Genomic DNA, 22,751 nt, shown 5'->3' with positions numbered 1-22,751 from the left:
CATGTTATCTGTCCCGAGATTATAATTCTGAATTATTCTGTGTTCCTTGTATTTGTGGCTGCCTTTAACGAATTTGACTTTATTCCACAGATAAGATATTCAGAAACCAACCAAAATGTGCCATGTTCTTTCACCTTAGATTACTATTCCTTGATGTGAATTAGAATGGAGTATTCACAGTCTGTTTCCTTTTCGTGAAAATTCTATAAGAATGTACTGTTTTGTGAGAGTCTCTGAATATCCCTATGTAGCCTTTTATGTTTTATTATCTTTCCCAAAGTGTGCCTTCAGTGGACTTCTCCTGAAGTCTTTCATTACCTAAATGTGAAGGTGTTCATTTCTTATGCTGCCTTTCTTTATATGTTGGACCAAAGGCTTTAATTTGATGTTTAGTAGTTATTTGGCTTTGTCTTTGGTCATCACTAGAAACCTCTGATTAGATGATGATCTAAATCCATATATTTTCTAATATTCATTTCTTCATTTTGTGATTTTCTTACAGATTCTCTCCAGAAACAGCCTCCAGGAGAGGGTTAAGCACAGCGGAAATTAATGCTGTGGAAGCAATTCATAGAGCTGTGGAATTTAATCCTCATGTTCCAAAAGTGAGAACTTTTATGATAAAAATACTACTTTTACTTAAGTTTATCAAGTTGATAACAGTGTACAGACCAAAGTTTGGGTCTCCATAATTTGAGTCAGAATTGTTTTGGTCCAGTATTTTTTTTTTTTTTTAAATATGTCTTTATTGATTTCAGAGAGAGGAAGGGAGAGGGAGAGAGAAATATCAGTGATGAAAGAGTCATTGATCGGCTGCCTTCTGCACGCCCCCTGCTGGGGATCGAGCCTGCAACCCAGGCATGTGCCCTAACTAGGAATCGAACTGCGATCTCCTGGGTCCTAGATCGACTCTCCACCGCTGAGCCACGGGCTGGGCTGGTCCAGTATATTTTGATGCTGCTTATTCACCTTAAAGGAGACATTAAAAGGCATTTGGAAAGGCGGGGTGCACATGGGAGGCAACCAGTCGATGTTTCTCTCTCTCCCCTCTTTCTTTCTCTCCAAAAACCCCCAAATCAATAAAAATGTATTCTGGGATGAGAATTTTAAAAAATAAAAGACACGGGCAAAGGATATAGTCACTTTATTGAAGTAAATATATGAATAACTAATAGGCACATTAAAAGATACTCAGCATTACTAGCCATTGAGAAATACAGATTAAAACCACAATATGAGATACTTTATACCCACAAGAATGCCCATACTCACAGAGACTGACAATTCCAAGTGTTGACAGGAATGTGGAGAAACTTCATACATTGTTGCTGTACATGTAAAATAGTATAGCTTCTTTAGAAAACAGTTTTGCAGCTAAACCTATGTATTTATCGTATGACTCATCAATTCTATTCCTCCATATCTACCCAAGAGCAATGAAAACATATTTCCATACAAAGACTTGTGTGCAATTGTTCGTAGCAGTATTGTTCGCAAGAGCCAAAAACTTGAAACAATCTGAAGATAGGTGAATAAATAAATTGTGGCATATCCAAAAAATGGAACACTTCTTAGCATTAAAAAGGAACAAAATATAAGTACATGCAACAATATAGAGAAACCTCAAATTCTTTATGTCAAGTGAAAGAAACCAGACACAAAAGACAACATATTGTATGATTCCATTTATATGCAATTTCTGGAACAGGTGAAAACCGTAGACACGAAAAGCAGATCAGTGGTTCTCAGGACTGGCGGTGGGAGTGGGGATTGATTGCCAACAGGTACAAAAGAACTTTCTGTGGCGATGGTTGTGCAACTGTATACATTTACTAAAAATCATTGAACTATCTACTTACAATGGTGATTTTGTGATATGTAAAGTATACCTCAATAAAACTGTTAAGTATATATATAATTTAATTTTCTATATTTTAAAGTATATAATGTGTATATACTTTAACATTTTAAAATCATTTTTAATTATAGGTAGAAATTTATTTTCTCCTCAACTATATGTCACTGCCAGTTGACAATTCAACTCTATTAAAATATCCAGCTAAGTATAACCTTACATTATTATTTGTGGATAGACGTTTTAAGCTGGCTGTTATCAAACAATATAATATCCCACTTAAATCACATTAGTGTTATATGAACTGGGAGAGCTCTGGAATTTGTGGCTGTCTATGTTTGTTAGGGTTTCACAAGTGATGAAGTATGTAAAGGTTTGTTTGTCCCCCCCACCCCCGTTCTCTCTCCCCCCGTCCCCCCCCCTCTCTCCCTCTCCCCTGCTATGGTCTCTATTCCTGACTCCCAACTACAGCCAAGCAAACATAAAGGACTTTAGGGGTTTTCTTCCTCAAACTTCAACTGTGGGTCATAACTTATTTAACCTAATGAACAGTGACATTTAAATATATATATTAAATCTTTTAATCTTACAAATTTATTATGCAAATTTGTCAAATGTTATGTGAATCTTACCAGTAAAATGACAAAGGATAAAGCTGTTTTAGCAGGGAACATTTTTTGGCAACTTTCCACATAACTACAACAGAAAGGCTGTGTAGGTCTAGAGCTATGCAATTTGTTAAAGCTGGAAACTATTAGACATGCAATAGAGAAAGATCACATAAATCTCTTCAGGATATGAATTTGCTGTAGATATTTCATTAATATTGATTGCCTGTGCAGATTCTTTTAATCTGCTGAATGAATTTCAGTGCAGAGTAACTGTAACAGTAATAGGTAAGAATTAGAGCAGTGTGTCTTCATGGGTTGACTTGTTCTTCATTACCCAACCATGGCCTTGGTTCAGCAAACATTTTTTTTGCAGTTGCCAAACAAGAAAAAGATTCTTTATCTTTGAGCTACTATAGAAATTGTCAGGTTTTTTAATTTTACAGTAGAAAATATTTCATACCGCCCTGCTGGGCGTGGCTCAGCAGTTGAACGTTGACCTAGGATCCAGGAGATCAAGGTTCGATTCCCAGTCAGGGTACATTCCCGGGTTGCGGGCTCAATCCCCAGTCGGGGGCGTGCAGGAGGCAGCCGATCAGTGACTCTCTCTCATCATTGATGTTTCTATCGCTCTCTCTCTCTCCCTCTCCCTTCCTCTCTCTGAAATCAATAAAGATATATTTTAATAAAAAGAAAATATTTCATATCTTCTAATTATTCCACAGCATCCTGTTCAGTCATTCTAATGTCTCATATTCTTTATTATCCTACCATCAAGGAGTTTTATAGAGGGCATTCTTTTTTTTAAATTGAAATAATTCACACATCACAAAATTCCCCCATTTAAAGTATACATTTCAGTGGTTTTTAGTATATTCACAAGATTGTACAGTCATCACCACTGTCTAATTCTACATTTTCATTACCCCAAAAAGAAACCCTGTACCTTTTATCACTCTCTCCCCTTTCCTCCCTCCACCAATCCTTGGCAACTAGTAATTTACTTTCTGTCTCTATGGATTTGGAATCATACAATATGTGGCCTTCTGTGCGGGACTTCTTCCACTTAGCATAATGTAGTATGTATCAATACTTCATTTCTTTTTTATGTCTGAATAATATTCCATTGTGTGAATATACCACATTTTGTTTTTCCATCCATCAATTAATGGACATTTGGGTTGGTTCCACTATTTGGCTATTATGAATAATGCTGCTATAAATATTTAGGTACAAGTTTCACATGGTTTCACTTCTCTTGGGTATATACCTAGGGGCAGAATTGACAGATCATATGGTAATTATATGTTTAACTTTTTGAGAGACTGCCAAACTGTTTCCCAAAGTGGCTGTGCAATTTTACATTGCTACCTGCAATGTGTGAGGGAGCGCTCCAATTTCTGTACATGTGTGCCAACACTTGTTATTGCCCGACTTTTTTATTTTAGTTATCCTAGGCATGAAGTGGTATCTCATTGTGGTTTTGGTTTGCATTTCCTTAATGCCTAATGATGTTGAACATCTTTTAATGCGTTTATTGTCCATTTGTGTATCTTCTTTGGATAAATGTCTATTCAGGTCCTTTGCACATTTAAAAAATGTTTCTTTTATTATAGAAGGTGTTCTTTACCATTTTTATTACAGTAGGCCATTGAGGTTCTTGATGAATATGATCCAAAACCATTGTGACTCTCCATGGTTAAAAATACCACCATAGCATGTAACCTTACCCATGAAATGTAGACATGGGTCACGAACCTTTCTGAGATATGGATACTGAAGAGTCAGCTGGGGTTATTCATTAGGTAAGTTACATGTGCGCACAAGCCTCAGAGCACATGATTCATATTTGTGCCTTAGCAAAATGAAGGCTTTATAAGTCATGGATGTTTAGAGATAGCACAGATGATTGAAATTGAAAATATTAAATCCATGAATGTTAGTGATCTACTATAGATGTGACTGTTCTTAGTATGACACTCTGCATGTCTGGCTGATCAAAAATTGAAGCCTGTAGGATGATACTGTCCCATTACCATAGAAGATACTAGCTCTTTAATAGTAGGCTTACATTTCATTGGCCAAACTACCTGAATTATAGCAGCATATTTAAAAGATAAGAGGGAATCAGGCACTTTGTTGAGATTCTGAGTGGCATAGCAGTAGTAAAAGGAGAAACGGGGAAGTCGCATTGAAGTCTGTGACCCACACATAGAGCACAGTGAGGCTGTACTGTGGCCTAGATGGAATATTTCTCTCTCGCAATGCTGCTCTGTAGGGTGATGTAGAAAGGAGTTTTCCTGTGGCAAATGTCCTCTGGCCTCCCTTCCCTCTTCTTTCAATATAAGATCACTTTCCGTTGCTCCTGAAGCTGTTAGGTAGTCTTCTGTTTTCTTTCCGTTTGTTCATAGAGCATGTTTACTTTCTATGTGGGAACTGTCTCTAGTCTCCTCCTACCACACATCCATGTGGACTTTCTGCATTCGGCCTGCCTGTCCAATCTCATAGAATGTGCACTGAGAGAACTAATTGCAGAGATAAATTGGTTCTTGGTGTGCATGACTGATCAAGAGCAAAGTACCTTAATTTCAGATGCCTTCACAGAGATTTTTCTTTAACCTCTGCTTTTAAGAGGAAGATTATAAAGCATTATCTTTACTTCAGGTCAGAATTATATTGCTTTTGGTCAAAAGCTGTTGTAAGATTTACAAAGTAGTAGAAACAAAGTAATCTAAAGATAAATTATAAAGATCAAAGCAATTCAAAATTAAAGTGAGTTTGAGTATAAGCATAGGTATCGTTTTAGTTATAAAAGAAACCATCAGACCATACATCATTATGTCTTTTTAACTATAGCTTCCAAAGTAGCTTTAATTTTTTGTATTTTTAGTGAGAAGCAAGAGGCTTGAGTAATTATTTGAGTATATTGTCCATAGTTTAATACTAGTTAAAATTGTCCCAAGCAATTTCTGATTTATTCCAGATATAACAATAAGGTGATTTGGAAGTAATTTGGAAGGTCATGTAGCACATAGTAGGTACCAGCCTTGGTTTATGTCTCTGACTATATTTTATTGATTGATAATTTCCAAATCTGTATCTTTTAACTCTGCTTTCTCATATACCTAGTTATGAGATTTTTAAAAAAATATATACCTTTATTAATTTCAGAGAGAGGAGAGGGAAAGGGGAGAGAGAGATAGAAACATCAATGATGAGAGAGTCATTGATCATCCCACAACCCGAGCATGTGCCCTGACCGGGAATCGAACCCAGATCTCGTGGATCCTAGGTCGATGCTCAACCGCTGAGCTACGCCCGGCCGGGCTAGTTATGAAAAATTTAAAACTGGATATCTAATAGGTACTTCGGACACTTTAATGTGCCTCCAACTGAATTTTTAAAAATTTAAGTTTTTTTTAACTTGCCTGTCCTTCCGTACTTAGATATTCTGATTTATGACTTCATTATCCTCTTGTCCTCATTAAACTTTCCTTATGCCCTTTCCAGATTACTAACTTGTACTGTAACCTTTGAAATGTCTTTCAGATCTAGCCACCTACTCCACCCCCATAGTCACCCTCTTTCACCTTCACTATCTGTTCTTTAAAAAATTATTAGTGTTATTATAAAAGTAATGAGTATGTTTTACAAAAAAAATTCAGACCCCTCAAAAGTTTGTAAAGTGAAACTTCCCCTGCTCTTTCACTCCCAATGGTGCTTCTTTGAAGTAACCACTGTTTCTGTTTGGTTTCTTTATTGCCAGATACTTTCTATGCATTTCTAAACATATAGATATGTTTCCCATCTCTTGCTTGGACTATTAAAACAGATTCCTCACTGGTTTCCCTGCCATCAACCCCTCTCCACCCTGGTTATTGCCAAAGTTATCTACCTAAATAGCAAATCTTCCTCAGCTAAAAGAGCTCTGCTTGTTCCCTGTCGCCTGTAAGATAAGGACCAATCCCTTAAGGATTGCATATATAGAAGCCTTTCACAGTCTGGGCCCAGTCATTAGCCTTACTCCTTGCCACATCTGCCAGGTTTCTTATCTCCAGTGTCACTACTTCCTGGATGGATCCTGCCTCATCTTATCTCTCTACCTTTGTACCATGCTCAGTCTCTTCTCTACCATCAAGTTTCCGCTCATTCTTCAAGACACTGATCATCTGTAGCCTCCTTTATGGAAGTGTCTTTCCCACTTTTCCCAAGCAGAGATAGTGGCTCTCTCTTCTCTTTTCCTTCAGGACCTTAATCATATCTTTTCTTTTTATCTGCATGTCTGTCTCTCCCTTAGATCCCTGTAAGCTTTTTAAAAGGAACTGTTGTCTTACTCATCATTTTATGTCTGATACTCTATAACAGGCATTCAATAAATGTTTGGTAAATAGAAATGTCTTTAGTTTGGATCTGCATTGCAATCAAGGCCTAAGTTAAAGAAAGTAAAATTTTGGACCCCATTATTTTGGGGAATTTTTAAGCCATTTTACTTGTTTTTATGAGTTTTGAGTATTTTTGCTATTTTACTTTACTATCCTTATAAATGTTACATATAAAATTTTATGTATCTTTTATATTTTACTTTACTATTTTCATGATTTTTACTTAATTATATGATTTTTCACCGTTTAAGGATGGTAGTACAATTGGTACATTTTGTCTCCTCTATCTGTAAAATGAGGCAGAATTTTAATAAGAATGAGCTGGTTCAGGTATTAAGCAGTTTTCTTTTGGAAATGAGATACTCTTTTTCACGATAGAGATTTCACTGTGATTACCCTGCATTTTCTCTGTTTCCTACTGAAGAAGCTCTTCGTGCACTTGCAAAGAGCATAGGAGTCATGTCAGAGGTCAGCTATTTGAGTCCATTTTCCCACAGCTGCCTGGTGCGAGTGATCTTTTACTGTGTTTTAAAAAAATGGGCAAGGATTAGAGAGGATTAGAAAGAATATTACCCTCCTGAATATAGGCCCAGGGCACTAAGGGGAGAAAACCCAACCAGGCAGCAAATGGGCTTTGCTTGACCAGGACACAACCTCTGCTGCATTCCTTCAAGAAGCTGAATGGGAAATGCTAAGTCCCCAAACTGGATTAGTAAATAATCTCATAGCTTGTGACATCTGCTAAAGTAAATTGATGAGCAGATTGCATTCTTACACTTTGAGGAGAGAGCAGATACTTCAAGACTAAGAGTAATTCTTTTTTTTAAATTTCAGCTATAGGAGTAAGAGTCATTAAAGATGGGCATAAGCTCAGTAAGTGTTGGAAAGACACATTCCATAAGAAAAATTATTTCAGATATATTAATACATACATATTGATTAATAACCTAAGGCTTACATTTTGAAACCACTACACTTTTTTGTTTTTAAGATTCTTCCTGCTTGTAGCAGTTTTACGAAGTGAGCTTCACAAATTCAACTCTTTAATTTATGTTGTTTATCTCATTAGTTTGTGTAACAGTCTGAGGAATTTAGAATTTGAAATGTGAGAATATACCTTTTGAGACACCTCTGGAATGTTTCTCTTGTTATGTTTTGTAACAGAAGATAATGTGGTTTGGACCTTATGACACATAATTTGGTATCAAATTATTTAGAACCAAAGAGGTCATTTCAAGCCTATTTTTTAGGGGAAGTGTTTGCAAGAAGTGTTTATCTAACCAAAATTTTTAAAAGATTTTGTTTTAAGTTGACCGCTTTAAGAGTAAAGATGATGTACAAGTGATTAATGTTGCATCTTCTGTAATTACTACATTTGATTAGTGTAGTAACTGTGATTATACTGCTTTTTTTACGGATTATAATATTAAGGCAAGCATTTTCTTCAAGAATTTAAGATAGAATTTAATTTCATCTATGAATAAGAATTGATAGGCTATAGCTTCTTTAACAAGCATACTCACTAATCCCTCAAATGCATCTTGTTCTCTTGCCTCAGTGCCTTTGTTCAAGTTGCCCCTGTCCTTTGAATATGTCCTTCTGTTCCTTACTCCGCCCCACCCCCAATCTGCTCTTCACGTTCCATCCAACTTTACTTATCAGCTCCAATCCCAAATTTTGTCAAAAGGTTTATTTTCAGCCCCTTAAGCAGAAGGAACACCTCCTAAGGTAGAGCTACCATACGACCCAGCAATTCCACTCCTAGGTATATACCCAAGAGAGATAAAAACAGATGTTCATATAAAAACTGGTACGTAGATATTTTTGGCAGCATTATTCAAATAGCCCAAAGGTAAAAACTACTGAATCCTCATGAAATGATGAATGGAGAAACCAACATACTGTATCCATACAGTGGAATATTATTCAGCTGCAAAAAGGAATGAGGTACTAGCACCTGCTGCAACATGGCTGTACCTTGGAAACACTTTGTTAAGTGAAAGAAGCCAGTTACAAAAGACCATATATTATGTGATTCTGTGTATGAAATATCCGGAAGAGGCAAATCTATAGAGACAGGAAGTGGAGTAGTGGTTGCTCAGGGCTTGGCGGGAATGGTGGAGTAGAGGGTGGCAACTAAAGAGAATGAGGGTTTCCTTTGGAGGGGATGCAAATGTCCCAAAATGACCTTGGTGATGGTTGCACATACCTGTGACTATACTAAAAACCATTGAATGGTGTATTTAAATGGGTGAATTGTAAAGTATGTCAGTTATATCTCAATAAAGCTGTTATAAAAAAACTAAATTAAAAAATTAATAGCTCCTATTCATACTCCTATATACGTTGTTTATACCTCTAATAAAACACTTAGCACAGTTTGGTTATAATTATTAACTTAAGAAATCTGGCCTGGCCAGGTGTGGCTTAGCGGTTGAGCATTGACCTAGGATCCAGGCAATCGGGGTTCGATTCCCGGTCAGGGCACATGCCGGGGTTGCGGGCTCGATCCCCAGATCAATGACTCTCTCATCATTGATGTTTCTATCTCTCTCTCTCTCCTTTCCTCTCTCTGAAATCAATAAAGATATACTTAAAAAATAATAATAAAAATCTGTCTTTCTCATTGCGTTAGGAAGCTCCAAAAACGAGTGATTTTTGGTGTTCCCTAACAAGCAGGTGCTTTGCTCTCAGTAAATATTAATTTAATTGAACTTCTTCATAATTAAGTTCCTTCACCTGTAAAATGAGAATGAGAAAAAAAATAATGTTTCCACAAAGTATTGTGCCCAAACTGTATTTTATAATTTTTACACTTAGTTTTTGAAAAAATAAATATTTGCTCCCACATTATTTCCTCAGCTTGAGGTTTTGTTTTATATTTAGCAAGGTCACATATAAGCCATTTATCATCTTATTTTTACCTATAGGAATATTCTTGTCCTTGGGATTTGCATATAAAGCATTTTATACACATTTATTAGTAGACCTTACTGTCATTTCAACTAGCTGAATGTTTGTTTTTTAAATAAAATTGACTTTATAAAATCAGAATCTACATTTTTGCGGATGTTTGAAAATAACAATTTAATTTTTCTTTTTCCTGTGGTGTGTCTATGTGTGTGTGTGTGTATTTTTCTAGTACTTACTGGAGATGAAAAGTCTAATTTTGCCTCCAGAGCACATTCAGAAGCGGGGTGACAGTGAGGCAGTTGCCTATGCCTTCTTTCACCTTCAGCACTGGAAGCGAATTGAGGGTGCTCTTAACCTGCTGCAGTGCACGTGGGAAGGCAGTAAGTATATTCCAAGTGTAGCCCGACCTCTCCCTCTAGTCGCTGCATTCACAGGCAGCCTTTGAGGTGACACTGTCTCAGTGTCCCTAAGGATTTGCTGTTCAGATTGCTTTCAGTGTGAACTCGGTGGTGTTAATTTGGCTTATTGGTAGAAGAGATGTTTAATGTGCTTATGTTGATGCTACATTTAGGAAAAGCAGAGTGAGACACTTATGACTTTTTGCCATATTCACTTAAATTGCGTATTCGTAAGGAAAGAAAATGACTCATCCTTGGTTTATGAGCTTTTTAAGGTGGTTAAGCTATTTCTAATATTTTTTTAATTGGACGGTTTTGCTTTATTTTCATATGTGTATAACATGAAACTATTTTCAACTCTATTCAACTAATATCAACTCTATTCTTAAAGTTTTTTAGTTGTGGTAAAATAATAGAGCCTAAAAGTTACCATTTTAACCATTTTGAAACTTACAGTTCAGTGGCTTTATGTACATTCACATGGCTATACAGCTGTCACCATCGTCCATCCCCAGAGCTTTCTCATGCCCCCACTGAAATTCTGTCCCCCGTAAGCAGTACCTCCCATTCTTCCCTTCTCCCTAGACCCTCGTAGCCATTCTACTTTCTGTCTGAGTTTGACTACTCTGGGTACCTCATCTAGTGGAATCATGCAACGTTTGTCCTTTTATATCTGGCTTATTTCACTTGGCATAATGTTATAGCATGTGTAAGAATTTCATTTCTTTTTAAGGCTGAATAATAACCCATTATATGTGTGTATCCAACATTTTATTTATGCACTCATCTGTCAGTGGGTATTTAAGTTGCTCCACCTTTGACTATTGTGAATAAACCTGCTATGGACATGGTGTGCAAGTATCTGTTCAGACTCCTGCTTTCAATGCTTTTGGGTATATACCCCACAGTGGAATTGCTGGGCCATATAATTTTCTGTTTAGTCTGCGGCCACACCACCCTGACTGCGCCCGATCTCGTCACATTCACGTTGTGTGTGTCTTCAATGTTTAGCGTTCTACTTGGCATATAGGAGGTTTTCAATAGGCATATGACTTATGCTGTATTTCATGAATAAGCATCTTAATGCATGATTTCCTAGTGTTATCACTCATTTTCTCTGGGACTTTGGACAAATCACTACTTTTTTTTGTGGCAAAACAAAATCCATATTTTGATCAAAGTTTATAGAGTCAAGCACTAAAGGAAAAGCAAAAATCTTATCAGTTTTGATGAGTACTTAGCTAGTTGAGTAGATCAATAAAAATTTATTCTTGAAGAAGTCTACAAGAGTTGGTGACAGTCTAGATCAGCGATGGGTAAACTTTTTCTGTAGATGGCCAGATGGTAAATATTTCATCTTTGTGGGCCATAGTGTCTGTCACAACTACCCAATTCTTGGAGCATGAAAGCAGCCTCACATAATATGTAAATGAATAAGCATGGCTGCATTCTAATAAAAATTTTATTTACAAAAACAGATAGTAGACCAGGTCTGGCCAGAGGGTTGTACTTTGGTGACCTCCATCTGAATTAAGCTCTGCTCATAGAAAACTTTGGTGACATCTCACAAGTGACGTTAGGAGCCATTGAGAACTAAGTTGCCATCAGTATGGCCACAACAGTTATACATGTTGCAGTTTTATGAAGCTCACAGTAGGAAGTGGAATTCATACCAAGAGAGTAAAGTCTATTGTGTTTGTAATGAGGAGACAGAGGCAAGAAGGACCCCGGTACTCCCTTTAGTTTTTATCTTATTTTCCATCACCATTTATTCCCCCATACCCTCCTTCATCTCCACCCCCACCTAACCCCCACAGTCGCCGCACTGTTGTCCATGTCCATAAGTTCTTTCTCCTTTTTTTCACTCCCTCCCTCCACCCCCCCGCTCCCCTCTCGCCCCCCTGAGCTGTCACTCTGCTCTCTAGCCATGAGTCTGTCTCTGTTTTGCTTGTTAGTTCAGTTTGTTCATTAGCTCCCTTTAGCTTTATTCCAGCCCGATCATTCACTATTCTCTAAATAAACTTTATTCTTCCTTTTTTTCATTCTTTTGCTTATCTTGTTTCTTTCATCAAAAATGTGTCTCTAAAAAAGAAAATGTTATGTGAAAATTTTATTAAAACATTTTAAAAATAGCTTTGATAGGTAGTATAAGATGAAAACGAGGCTGAACTGAAAATCATAATATGCATTTTTTTTCTCAGCTTTTAGAATGATTCCATACCCATTAGAGAAAGGCCATCTATTTCACCCTTATCCCAGCTGCACAGAGACTGCCGATAAAGAGCTATTACCTAGTAAGTAAATATTCTAGTTTACCTAAACTTAAAAGTAATTATGAGCCCTGGCTGGTGTGGCTCAGTTGGTTGAGTGTCATTCCATGCACAGAAAGGTCACTGGTTCAATTCCTGGTCAGGGCACATACCTAGGTTGTGGGTTCAGTCCCTGGTAGGGGTGCATGTTTATAATTTATTCTTATAAACATGCCAGGTACATTGTAAGTACTCAATAGAAATGTTAACTATTAGTACCTTTTTTTCCTTAGCCTACTCTGAACTCCTAAGATCCTCACAGGTTAATAGAAAGACTGATAAACAATGTGTTAAGTGCTATATGTATGGAATAGATTATCAGAAAGCTGAAGTGGGGAATGCCTAGTTCTCCAAGGTCAGGGATGGTTCCTAAATCTGATTTGGGTGACTTTAAGAATGGTAAATCCATCATATAGCAGGAGGAGCAGGTTTGGGAATAGGTGTGGGGGAAGTAAATGAGTTCAGACTTTGAGTATGTTGCATGTATTACATCTCGCCATATATACACATATACATGTTCATTTAAAATGAAATATTTTATTACATAGTCATAGTTTCTTAGGCACGAGTGAGATCACTAAAAGAAACTATATAGGATGAGAAGTAAGCTAAGGGTGGAATCATGAAGGCATGAAAATGTCTCAGGAATGGGTGGCTGATAAGGAGTCTGGAAGGTTCAGTGAGGGAGTGGTCAGAGAGACAGGACAAGAAGCAGAACTAGATATCCTGGAAACTAAAAGGGGGAAAACATTTCCAAGTGAGGAGGAGTATCTAAGATACCAAGTAAGGTACGTAATTACTGAGAAGAATCCATTGACTTTGGCAATTAGCAGGTCATTCATGAGAGAAATTTTCTTTTCTTTCCTGGGATAGTGTTGGTAGTAGTTTTTTTTCCATTTTAACAGGAACAAGGATACTTAAGGGAAAGGAACACATTTTTAATTATGGAACATCAGTATTCGAGAGTGTATTATATTAGGTGAATACACTTAGCCTAAAATAACGCCCTCCAAATTATTACAAAGGTTGCCTGATATAAGGCAACTTTGCATAGTGTAATATGAGTAAAACCAGGTTTATTATCAGATACTATCAGAGCCGGAGGCTATAAGAACAGACCGTTTGCTTCTTGGCAGGCCTTCATTATTTCTAGGGTGCTACTCATTTGTAAATTCCAGGAGACTGGAGAGGAGGGATATGCTGGGGGGAGTTGTTGGATTACATTGTGTGTTCTTAGAGTATTTTTTCTGTCTCTGACTGTGGTAGAATGAACACATTTTTAATAATGTGGAGTTCTAATACTCAGGAGTACTTAATAGTTCTTGTTTTAAATTCCCCTTCAACCTTGATGTGACTTCTAGCATTCTGGAATTTGCTTATGAACCTCATAAGTTCAGACTTGAACTAGTCCCTTAGTTCACACAGCTATTTAGTTGTCTTTTATGCCTCCTGATAAATTTTTCTCTGCAAGCCAGTGATGAAATTTGAACTTACTTCCAAGGGAGTGTTTCTGTACTAGTCATCCATTATATTGATGTATTAGCTAAACATTGACTGACAAATGAATCTACAGAAAGCAATCCAAAAATAAATAATTAGGTCTCTCCTACAATATAAAAATCTCATATTTTAGGAAATTCTTTTACTGAAGCTATACAGTTTCCTACCTTATAAAATAAGAATAATTCTGTATCTCTTAGGGTTATTAAAAATATTTAAAAGCAATAAAAATGTAAAAGCACTTTGTAAACCATAAACTGCTATACAGTTTAATTAATATTATTAATTTTGCTGTATCTCACATGATAGCAATTCTTCTAACCATTGGTATACCTAAGTATTCTTGGCCCTGTCTTCGAAAATGCCGTGGCTTATTTCTCTTAGTTTGCTGGAAGAAGCTGGCCTCTCATGGCTGAGGGATGGGGCAGGGGGAATGGTGTTTTTTGGGTGCTGAAAGCACAATGTTGTCCACAGCTTCTAATGTTTCTAACTTTTCAGAAAAGTCAGATTTGTTGTATTTTCACTTTAAACATGACTAAAGGCCCTGGAAATATTTTGAATTTTTAAGGAGTTTGGTTTGGGGTATATACTTTCTGAATATAGTATCAGAAATAAAAATATCATGTCTACTGAAGGAAACTTAGGTGTAATATTCTCTGTAAATCATTATGGTTAAAAAAGTGAAATTTATAGCTGACCCTGATTCAGCACTGAATTAGTCACCCTTTACTTATGCAGGATATTACATCAGGAATTCCTGGATTTGCGTCCAGCTCAGCATTCAACTTCCTGGACTAATGAAGTCCCAGAATAGCTTTCAGTTCAACAGACATTTATTGAGCACCTACTGTGTGCCAAACATTGTCATAGGCTCATATCAGCATTGTTATTGAAGCATTTTCAAATTTCAAATAAAATATAATTACTTGAATACTATTGGTAATGAAATATCCAGTTAGTAGAAAAATAATATCTGAGTAAATGTATGAATGTAATAACATAAGATAAGGGACTTCACATATGTTTAGAATCCTTGGGCTTTATATTCTAGTCCAATTGTTATACTGCTTGATGAAATGCCACATGTAGAATAACTGGGTAAATTAGTAACTGATGGTTTTGGGATGTCTCCAACCACATGTCTGTCTCTTGATCTCTATACTCGTCTCTGAGCTCCCAAGAGCAAGAATGATAAAAACTCACATTTATTAAGGGCTTACAATGTTCATCATAACAACTCCATAGCAACTAAGAGAGGGGTTAGCAACTTACTCAAGATCACACAACTAATAAGTGACAAAGCTCTTTTTCAAAACCACCTCAGCATGACTTTAAAATTAATGTTCTTTCCCACGACGCCATCCTCCCCAGTCACCAGCACAGCCATCTGGCTAAGTAGATACGCTGTGGACACTGGAATAAATAATGGATAACTTTTTTCTACCTTGCTTAGCCAGAGACTTCTTGTTCTTTTTAAAAAAATAATAATAATTTCCATTTTAGTTTTTAAAAATAGACTTTGCTTGAAAATATTAAACCTGGCTTATAGTGTATTCTGAAATAAAACCCACTTCTACCTTTCTCCCTTGCAGCCTTTCATCAAGTATCTGTTTACCCAAAAAAGGAGCTTCCTTTCTTCATCTATTTCACAGCAGGACTGTGTTCCTCTACAGCAGTGATAGCTCTTTTCACACACCAGTTTCCTGAAATCATGGGTGTTTTTGCTAAAGCTGTAAGTATGATCTCAAGGACTTGCGTAGAGCATTTGTGAAACACACAAGAAACCATCTCTGATGTATTTGTGCTGAACCAGTTGGGCAGTGGGTGATACTTGTTACAGTAAATTACAGGAATTGATTTGTAAACTCACTGCTATAAATATGTCAAACATATGTTTTTAGTGATTTGAGCTATATTTTTGTTGCTCAAAAGTTTGAAGGAAACAATGGCAACATTATAAAGCTGGTCTTTGTAGATCACTTCTGGTGGTAAACATATTAGCACTTGTTACTTGCTAAAGAATAGCTCAATTCTTTTAAATGCATTTTCTTTGGCATTAAAAAATCTCTATTTTGTAAACAAGCCCTTTGATTTTTCCACTTAAATGAAATTATTAATTCTAAGTGTTTGCTGGACTTTAAATTCAAGAGTGCGACTAAGATGGAGAATAAGTAGGTGAGATGGGACAGCTGGGACAGTGGCCCTGGGTACCGAGCACGCCTCTTTACCCAGAGTTCCTCTCTGTTATTGCATCTGCATGTTCCTACTGACCTTCCCCCACCCGAAGTGCAGAACCATGTATAGACCTTTATTTCATTTTTACCCTTTCATTTTGAACTACCTCCCCATTGCCTGATCCAGGCCCAGGAAGTGCTTGAGGACATATTACAGAGGGTCCTCCATGATTATTTACTCTTCTACATAAACTTATAAATTCCTATCACTGGCTCAAAGTAAAATTACCAAAGATAAGTCTTGTTAAGTCTCTAAGCCTTTTTAAAAGTGTGTCTTTCTGGTACATCTTTGCCTTTGTACTGGGTAATAAGAGCTCAAACCCAAAAAGAAAATGACGATTCACTATGTTCCCCAACAGAAGAGCACTGAGAGCCATGGGAACACCAGCCCTACTCGGTAATGTGATTTCTGCGTTTTTCTCTAAATGCCTCCATTCTAACTCCATTTCCTCATGATTTCTTTTCCTGCCTTAAGAATGGTCTATTTTGTGCCTTAAAGATTAGTTGGTTTTCTTCTGGCACCAGTAGCAAGAGCACTGGTTTCCCTTTTCCCTGAAGGTCAACTGTATAATGTGTTAAGTTGCCACTGGCTGTAGGCCTAGGAGTCTGAGACCACACTTGATTTTGGGTCAAGCTTCAAGAAGAATGACTTTCACTGTTGTTCAGGGATTACAGATATTTGGGTTGGAAACTGACTATCCTCTTTTCTTTTTAGTGTAATAAGGAAGCTTAGCGATCATAGCGTAACTCTGTTGTTTGCAGTGGTGCTGAGTGAGTGCGTCTCAAACTGAAATGACCTTACTGTGTAACCGGCCTGGAAAAAATGGACTAGGAAGGGATCCCATCCATTTAACAACTAGAAAAAATATGCAGCTGTGCATTTGAGATCACAGGCAAGTGATGGGAGAGCTACTTCAACAATGGGTCTGCTTCAGGGCAGGAGGAAGGAGGTAAACTAGAGCGAGGAGGGAGATCTAGAGTCTGTAATAGACATGTGGCAGTTATTAGCAGTGTACTTCCATGAGGAACTGGCTAAAGTTAATGTGGAGCGTACTCACTGTCTGCCCTCTCCGTTGATATCAGATATAGTGTCTGCCTTTGCCTAGGAGATCACTGATGCACCAGAGAGCATTGAAAGTGAAATAACACAAGCTCCTTAGCACTGTTCTAGTGAAGCATGAGGGTGAATAATCATAATTTTAACGTGAAAGCTCCTTCTTTAGACCAAAAGTTATTAATTTACTGTGATTTGAGTTGATGAACAATAAACAGGCATTTATTTACTCTCTTTTAGTATTTGTATAGTTGGTGATATATGGTGTTAAAAATGTGCCTGACAGCAAACCTTTACAGCCAATCCCTGTGGTTTTCATATATACATTTTAAGTTCCTAAAAACTAAGTATTTACTGAAATTATCTGCAGACCAATATTTGGTGTGCATCAGTTCCAAAAGCAGGTTCCATTTAGGACTTGATGGGAAATGATTATGGTATGAGCAGTCTTCAGCTTACAGATATATAAATTACTCAATAACAAGCCAGCCAGTAGGGGAACAAGAGGCTCACATCCTACATCTTCAGCACTTAATCACGTGGGCTCTATGCACTGGGAGCGTGTCATCATTGATGACCCAGGAGGAGCTTGTTAAAATTGTGGAACCTCAGGCACCACTCCAGACCCCGTGAATCTGCATTTTTAACAAGATTCCCAGCGCAATCCTATATGCATGTTAAAACAAGGAGCCCTGCTCAACTCTACCCCCCAAAAGAGGAATTTAGAACACCTGGGTAGTGCCACCTTATCAAGGTAGAGGAGGGCGGCATTGCTGAGTGGTTATGAGGGTTATGAGCATAGGCTCTGGAGCCAGACTGCTTTTCTTTGAATTCCAACCCTGACACTTATTGGCTGTGCAGCGTCGAGTACATTGCTTAACCTTTTCTCCCCCTCACTGTAAAATGAGAAAAACTATCTCACAGGGTTTTTGTGTGTGTATGAGTGTGAGGGTTAAATGAGTTTAAAATATGTCAGGTGTTTAGATCCATGTCTGCCCATAGCAAAGACTAGGTGAGTGTTAGCTATTGTCGCCACTGTCACTGTTATCATCATCACCAAAGTGCAGCAATAGCGGGAAACCCTACCCTCTTTCCCGTTAGGAGGAGTTATGACCTAATAGTAAATTCAAAATGCATTTCCCATAGAAATTGTAGTATGAATGGTGGTATAAACATTTAAACAATATTATTAGTACTGTACTTCTGGAACCTTATGTATGTGTGGACCACAGAAAGTGGAGAAATGTTTCAAATTCTAGCCACGGCAAACTGTTTTGTAGAATAGAACCTATTGGTAAGTTTTCAAACTGCCCATGTCAGGATTTTCAGTTAAGTCAGATATTTGATGGCCAAATACAGTAGAAATGAATGAAGAGTTTTCTTTGAAACACACTGTTCTTCTGTTTAGTAAGGCAAAGCAACTTAAGTAAATTTCCTGAATTTCTTTCATTGTTACCATTGTCTCTTCCTCATCTAATATATTTCTGTATTAGTTCACATGCTATAGTAAATTCAGTTTGAATTTGTTAAAATGAATTTGTTAACAAAAATTGCTTTTTTTGTGAAGCAAGGCACTAGGGACCAATGATTTATTTATTTTTTAATATGTCTTTTATTGATTTCAGAGAGAGGAAGGGAGAGGGAGAGAGAGAGAGAAACATCAATGATGAGAGAGTCATTAATTGGCTGCCTCCTGCATGGTCCCCTACTGGGGATTGGAGCCTGCAACCCCGGGCATGTGCCCTGACCAGGAATTGAACCACGATCTCCTGGATCATAGGTCAGTGTTCAACCTCTGAGCCATGCCGGCTGGGGGGGATCAATGATTTTTAATAGTCCTCACTGTACATCAGATTTTGACAAATGGAAGAGAATGAACTGGAATGGTTCAGGATTTTAGTTCCCATTCCCTTTTTGTGTGGTATCAAGAGATGTGGAAGAAGACTTCATTTTCAGTGAGTTAGGACTCCCCCCCCCCCCAGCTGAGATAAAACTTAGCCTGGCATTAGACATAGAGCAATGAAAAAAAAATTGCATAAATCTGTGGAGATGTGGAATGTGCTGCTGATATTAAAGCTGATATTCTCCAAGCCCAGAATTCCTGAAAAAGGAAAAATTGCTTTTAAGTGGTAGGTCATTTTCTCACCTGCTTTGAAGCCTGCTGGGTTAAATATGAGAGTTCAAAGTAAGGGTAGCCAGCAAACCAAATGAACTGGAATCTGATTCTGCTTATCTGAAAGGAGCTTCTTTATTTAAGACCAGCACTGTCCTCTCCTTAGAGAACCAGTCTTCATCTACTCTGGCCCCTTTCATTTCTCTGTTGCAAGCAAAGCTTTCTTCTCAGTAAGCCTTGGGAGGGCGTTATCACAACAGTGAAAAGATAGTGTTGGTCTTTGGGGATTTCAGTAACTTACTGATGAATTCAGGCTTGTGGCATGTGACTTTAGTGCTCTAAATTCAGAAGTGTGTTTGAATGTAAAAATCCCTGGTTTAGTTTTAACTAAATAAGGCAGCATTTGCAATGTTGGCAAAAAAGGTGTTATGAGTAAAGACAGGAATAAAAAAGATCCCCAAATAAATTGTTTGTTTCCACTAAGGCAAAACTTTGTTGAAATTTGTTTTACGGAAGAACACATATTGTAGCTGTGCTGGGGTGGGAATGGGCCCTATTTCCACATATTTCTACTAATCTTTATGTGGGAAAATGTGGTTGGACATGCCAGTGATGAATTTCTGAGCAACTCATAATTGGCTGGCTCCACTGTAACTAGGGCCTAACAATCTGCTTGATTAATTCTTTAAGGACTACATTAGCCAAGTTGCATGATTTCCAAAGATATAGAAGGTCAGATGTTACACTAACGAAAGACCTCTCTACAGAATGTCTCACTGGGATTTCTTCAGCCCCTGCCCAAAAATAATTAACATTTTTCTCCCAAAATTACATTTAAAAAATAATAAGCAGTTATAAATGCCAAAAATGTCTTTTACTGCATAGTGATCAAAATGTTTGAGGTTTGTCCACTATTCTCATCATTTTTTCCAGGGCAAAGATTGTCCTCATAACTAGGGAAGTTGATAGAAAATTTCAACTATGTATTGATATATACTAGTAGAAAAATTATTTTTAAAGGTTCTTAATTTTCCATTTTTACAAAGAGTGACATGAAATCTGTTCATAGGTAAAACATTTTTTATATTCTCCATCTGACTTCAATTATTATAATAAACACCTATGATAGTTGTATTTTTTTCTTTATTAAATACATAGGGCCACATACATAAATTAAACTGACAATTAAGTTTTTTCACTTTGTTTGAAAATTGATTATTTTTCAAAGCTTTGAGACTTCTTTAGTTCATAAGAACTGATATAGTTTTTTAAATATATTGAATTGTAACAAAGCTCATAGTTGTATAAAATACTGTTCTGTAACCATGCTATTTGCACAGCAGTATATCTGAGGTATTTCCCAAAGACTGTCCTGGTAATAAAATGAGCCTATTGTGTGACAGGTCAAAATTTTAAATGTTGACGTTTTTGTTCTATTGTTAGTGCCACTGAAGTCTTTATTTGGGCAGCCTGGCATATTCCACTTTTGGTTTTATTTATTAACTGATATACTTGCAGCAAGAGAAGAGATGTTCTGTTTTCTCTGAGGGTATGAATCCTCATGCCTCCTTCTCATTGTCCTTCTAAAAGAACTAGAGTGAGAAGGTTGTGAAATTACTCAAGTTCTTCTTTATCCACATTTTCTAACTATGAACTCTTCTTTTCAAGTGAAAAAATAAATGAAGTGGGACCCTAAACTTTTTACTGCATGTCTCTATCCCTTCCCCAGGGTTTAAATCGGTTTTGAAGTTTGTGGAAAGCACCCTCTTGCCCTATTAACATGTGTCTGTTAAGTACGAAGTCCACAAAAGCTCTCCCTGAATTTGTTTGGCAGTATATTTAATTATCTTTCCCCCTCGAAGTAAAAGTCTCGGTGCCAAAGTTTAGGACATCCTGTCAGTAACTGCTACTAATATATTTATTGCTTAATCATTAGCACGTGGGGCAAATGGACTGCATAGCAGTTTTCAGAATAGCTGTGTTTCGATGCTGATGTAAACCGCTCATTCCAAATCCATTACACTAGTGATCTGAGCATTCGCGTTAGGAAGCCTGCCGACTTGCGCTGTAGAAAACATCCTTGCGTGTTGGAGACTCAGCCCAGTCCTGTGAACGGAGAGAGCAGCGGGGTAGAGGAGAAAAGGACAACCATGAGGGGCATTTTATTTTAACTCTTGTCTTGAGTGGACTTTAGCTTCTTCCTCAACCATCAACTTTCTGATGCTCAAAAGAACTAAATTAGTGTGACTACTTATTGTGTTGCAATTCTGACCCAAAAATAATTTGGACTCCAGTTACTAGCTTTCCCCTGAAGAGACTTGTATTCTCATATATTCCCACTGGAGCCGTCAGAGGACGGATGCATTGTGATCTTCCAGGGTTCTGGGGTTGGAGTCCTTACAGTTAAGCGATTTGCTTGAAATCGCACAATATAGCCCTTCCGTCCTGGTATTTGTGCTTGTTTTCAGCGATGTCACTTCACAGCTTAACACCAGCATCAGAACACAAGAGCACCTTCCAAACCAAACACAGTGACACTAAGGGGTGCGGGATGATGGAGTGGGAGCAGCAAAAACAGTTCTGCTAGAGAGTCTTCCTGTCGGGATCAGTGTGGGGAAGAGTTTTAAGTGAAGGGCTGACTTGGTTCTACTTGGTTAGGATGTAGAAAGGCCTCCATGCAGAAATAAATGCTCACTGCAGAGGCAGAGGTGCAGGTAGACAGACGCGCTGCCCACAGAACTCCATGGTCTGAGCCCACTGGACGAGCTCGGTGCTGTAAAGAAGGCACACCTGTTGTCTGTCTTTCAAATCAATTCCGTCTTATTTCACTCTTCTTCTTGCTGGGAAGCACTTAAGAAAGAGCACTGTTTGGTCATTTATGTTACATACACAGCAACCGTCATCCTCTCTGTCTAAAATGTACAGGAATACTAAAGAAACAGTAGGCGTTGGCTTGTAATGATTCAGTGGGAATTTGATTGACTCTCTGAAATGGTAAAAAGAAGTTTTCATATAAAGTAGAAATATACCTCACTCTTCTTTCAAAATCAAAGGGTTAGTTTGTGAAGGATCGTGGGGGAGTGTTAACTGAGTAGAATAAAACTTTTTGGTCTAAAAAATGTCATAACTAAATGTCATAATTTTTTTGCTAAAGTGGGAATTTTTGGTAGCTAGTAGTTGTACCAATAGGTAGGAAACTTGGGTGTTTTCCTTAATGCTGATGAGGCAATTTAAAAGATTGGGTGTTAATGGTATTCTGTCTGAATTTGAGGGGAAGAATTAAATTCTCTCTTAGTTCTGTAATAACATTATGATTGCCTTACGTCCATCCCGACAGCCAGCTTCAAGAAAAGAAATTATTTGGGCTTCAGATGATGCTCAACAA

General features: G+C 37.4%; 1 protein-coding gene across 8 annotated transcripts in view; it reads left to right on the top strand.

Moving 5' to 3' along the window:
- ST7L (suppression of tumorigenicity 7 like) overlaps nucleotides 1-22,751 on the top strand; it is a 98,365-nt gene that overhangs the window by 29,662 nt on the left and 45,952 nt on the right. For 5 of the 8 annotated variants that reach the window (XM_016223338.2, XM_016223336.2, XM_087827600.1 and 2 more), the window contains exons 11-14: nucleotides 503-605; nucleotides 9,988-10,138; nucleotides 12,358-12,450; nucleotides 15,558-15,697. In XM_016223338.2, the coding sequence (XP_016078824.1) occupies nucleotides 503-605; nucleotides 9,988-10,138; nucleotides 12,358-12,450; nucleotides 15,558-15,697 (487 nt within the window). Of the gene's footprint in view, nucleotides 1-502; nucleotides 606-1,989; nucleotides 2,267-9,987; nucleotides 10,139-12,357; nucleotides 12,451-15,557; nucleotides 16,048-16,558; nucleotides 21,866-22,751 lie in introns of those variants that run through there. The other 3 variants (XM_016223340.2, XM_087827602.1, XM_087827603.1) reach the window with 3 other exon arrangements.

Source organism: Miniopterus natalensis, chromosome 19 (assembly GCF_054644295.1).
Source record: "Miniopterus natalensis isolate mMinNat1 chromosome 19, mMinNat1.hap1, whole genome shotgun sequence".
NCBI classification, from domain to species: domain Eukaryota; kingdom Metazoa; phylum Chordata; class Mammalia; order Chiroptera; family Miniopteridae; genus Miniopterus; species Miniopterus natalensis.
The sequence above is the reverse complement of the archived record's forward strand: the minus strand, read 5'-3'. Positions and strand labels throughout refer to the sequence as shown.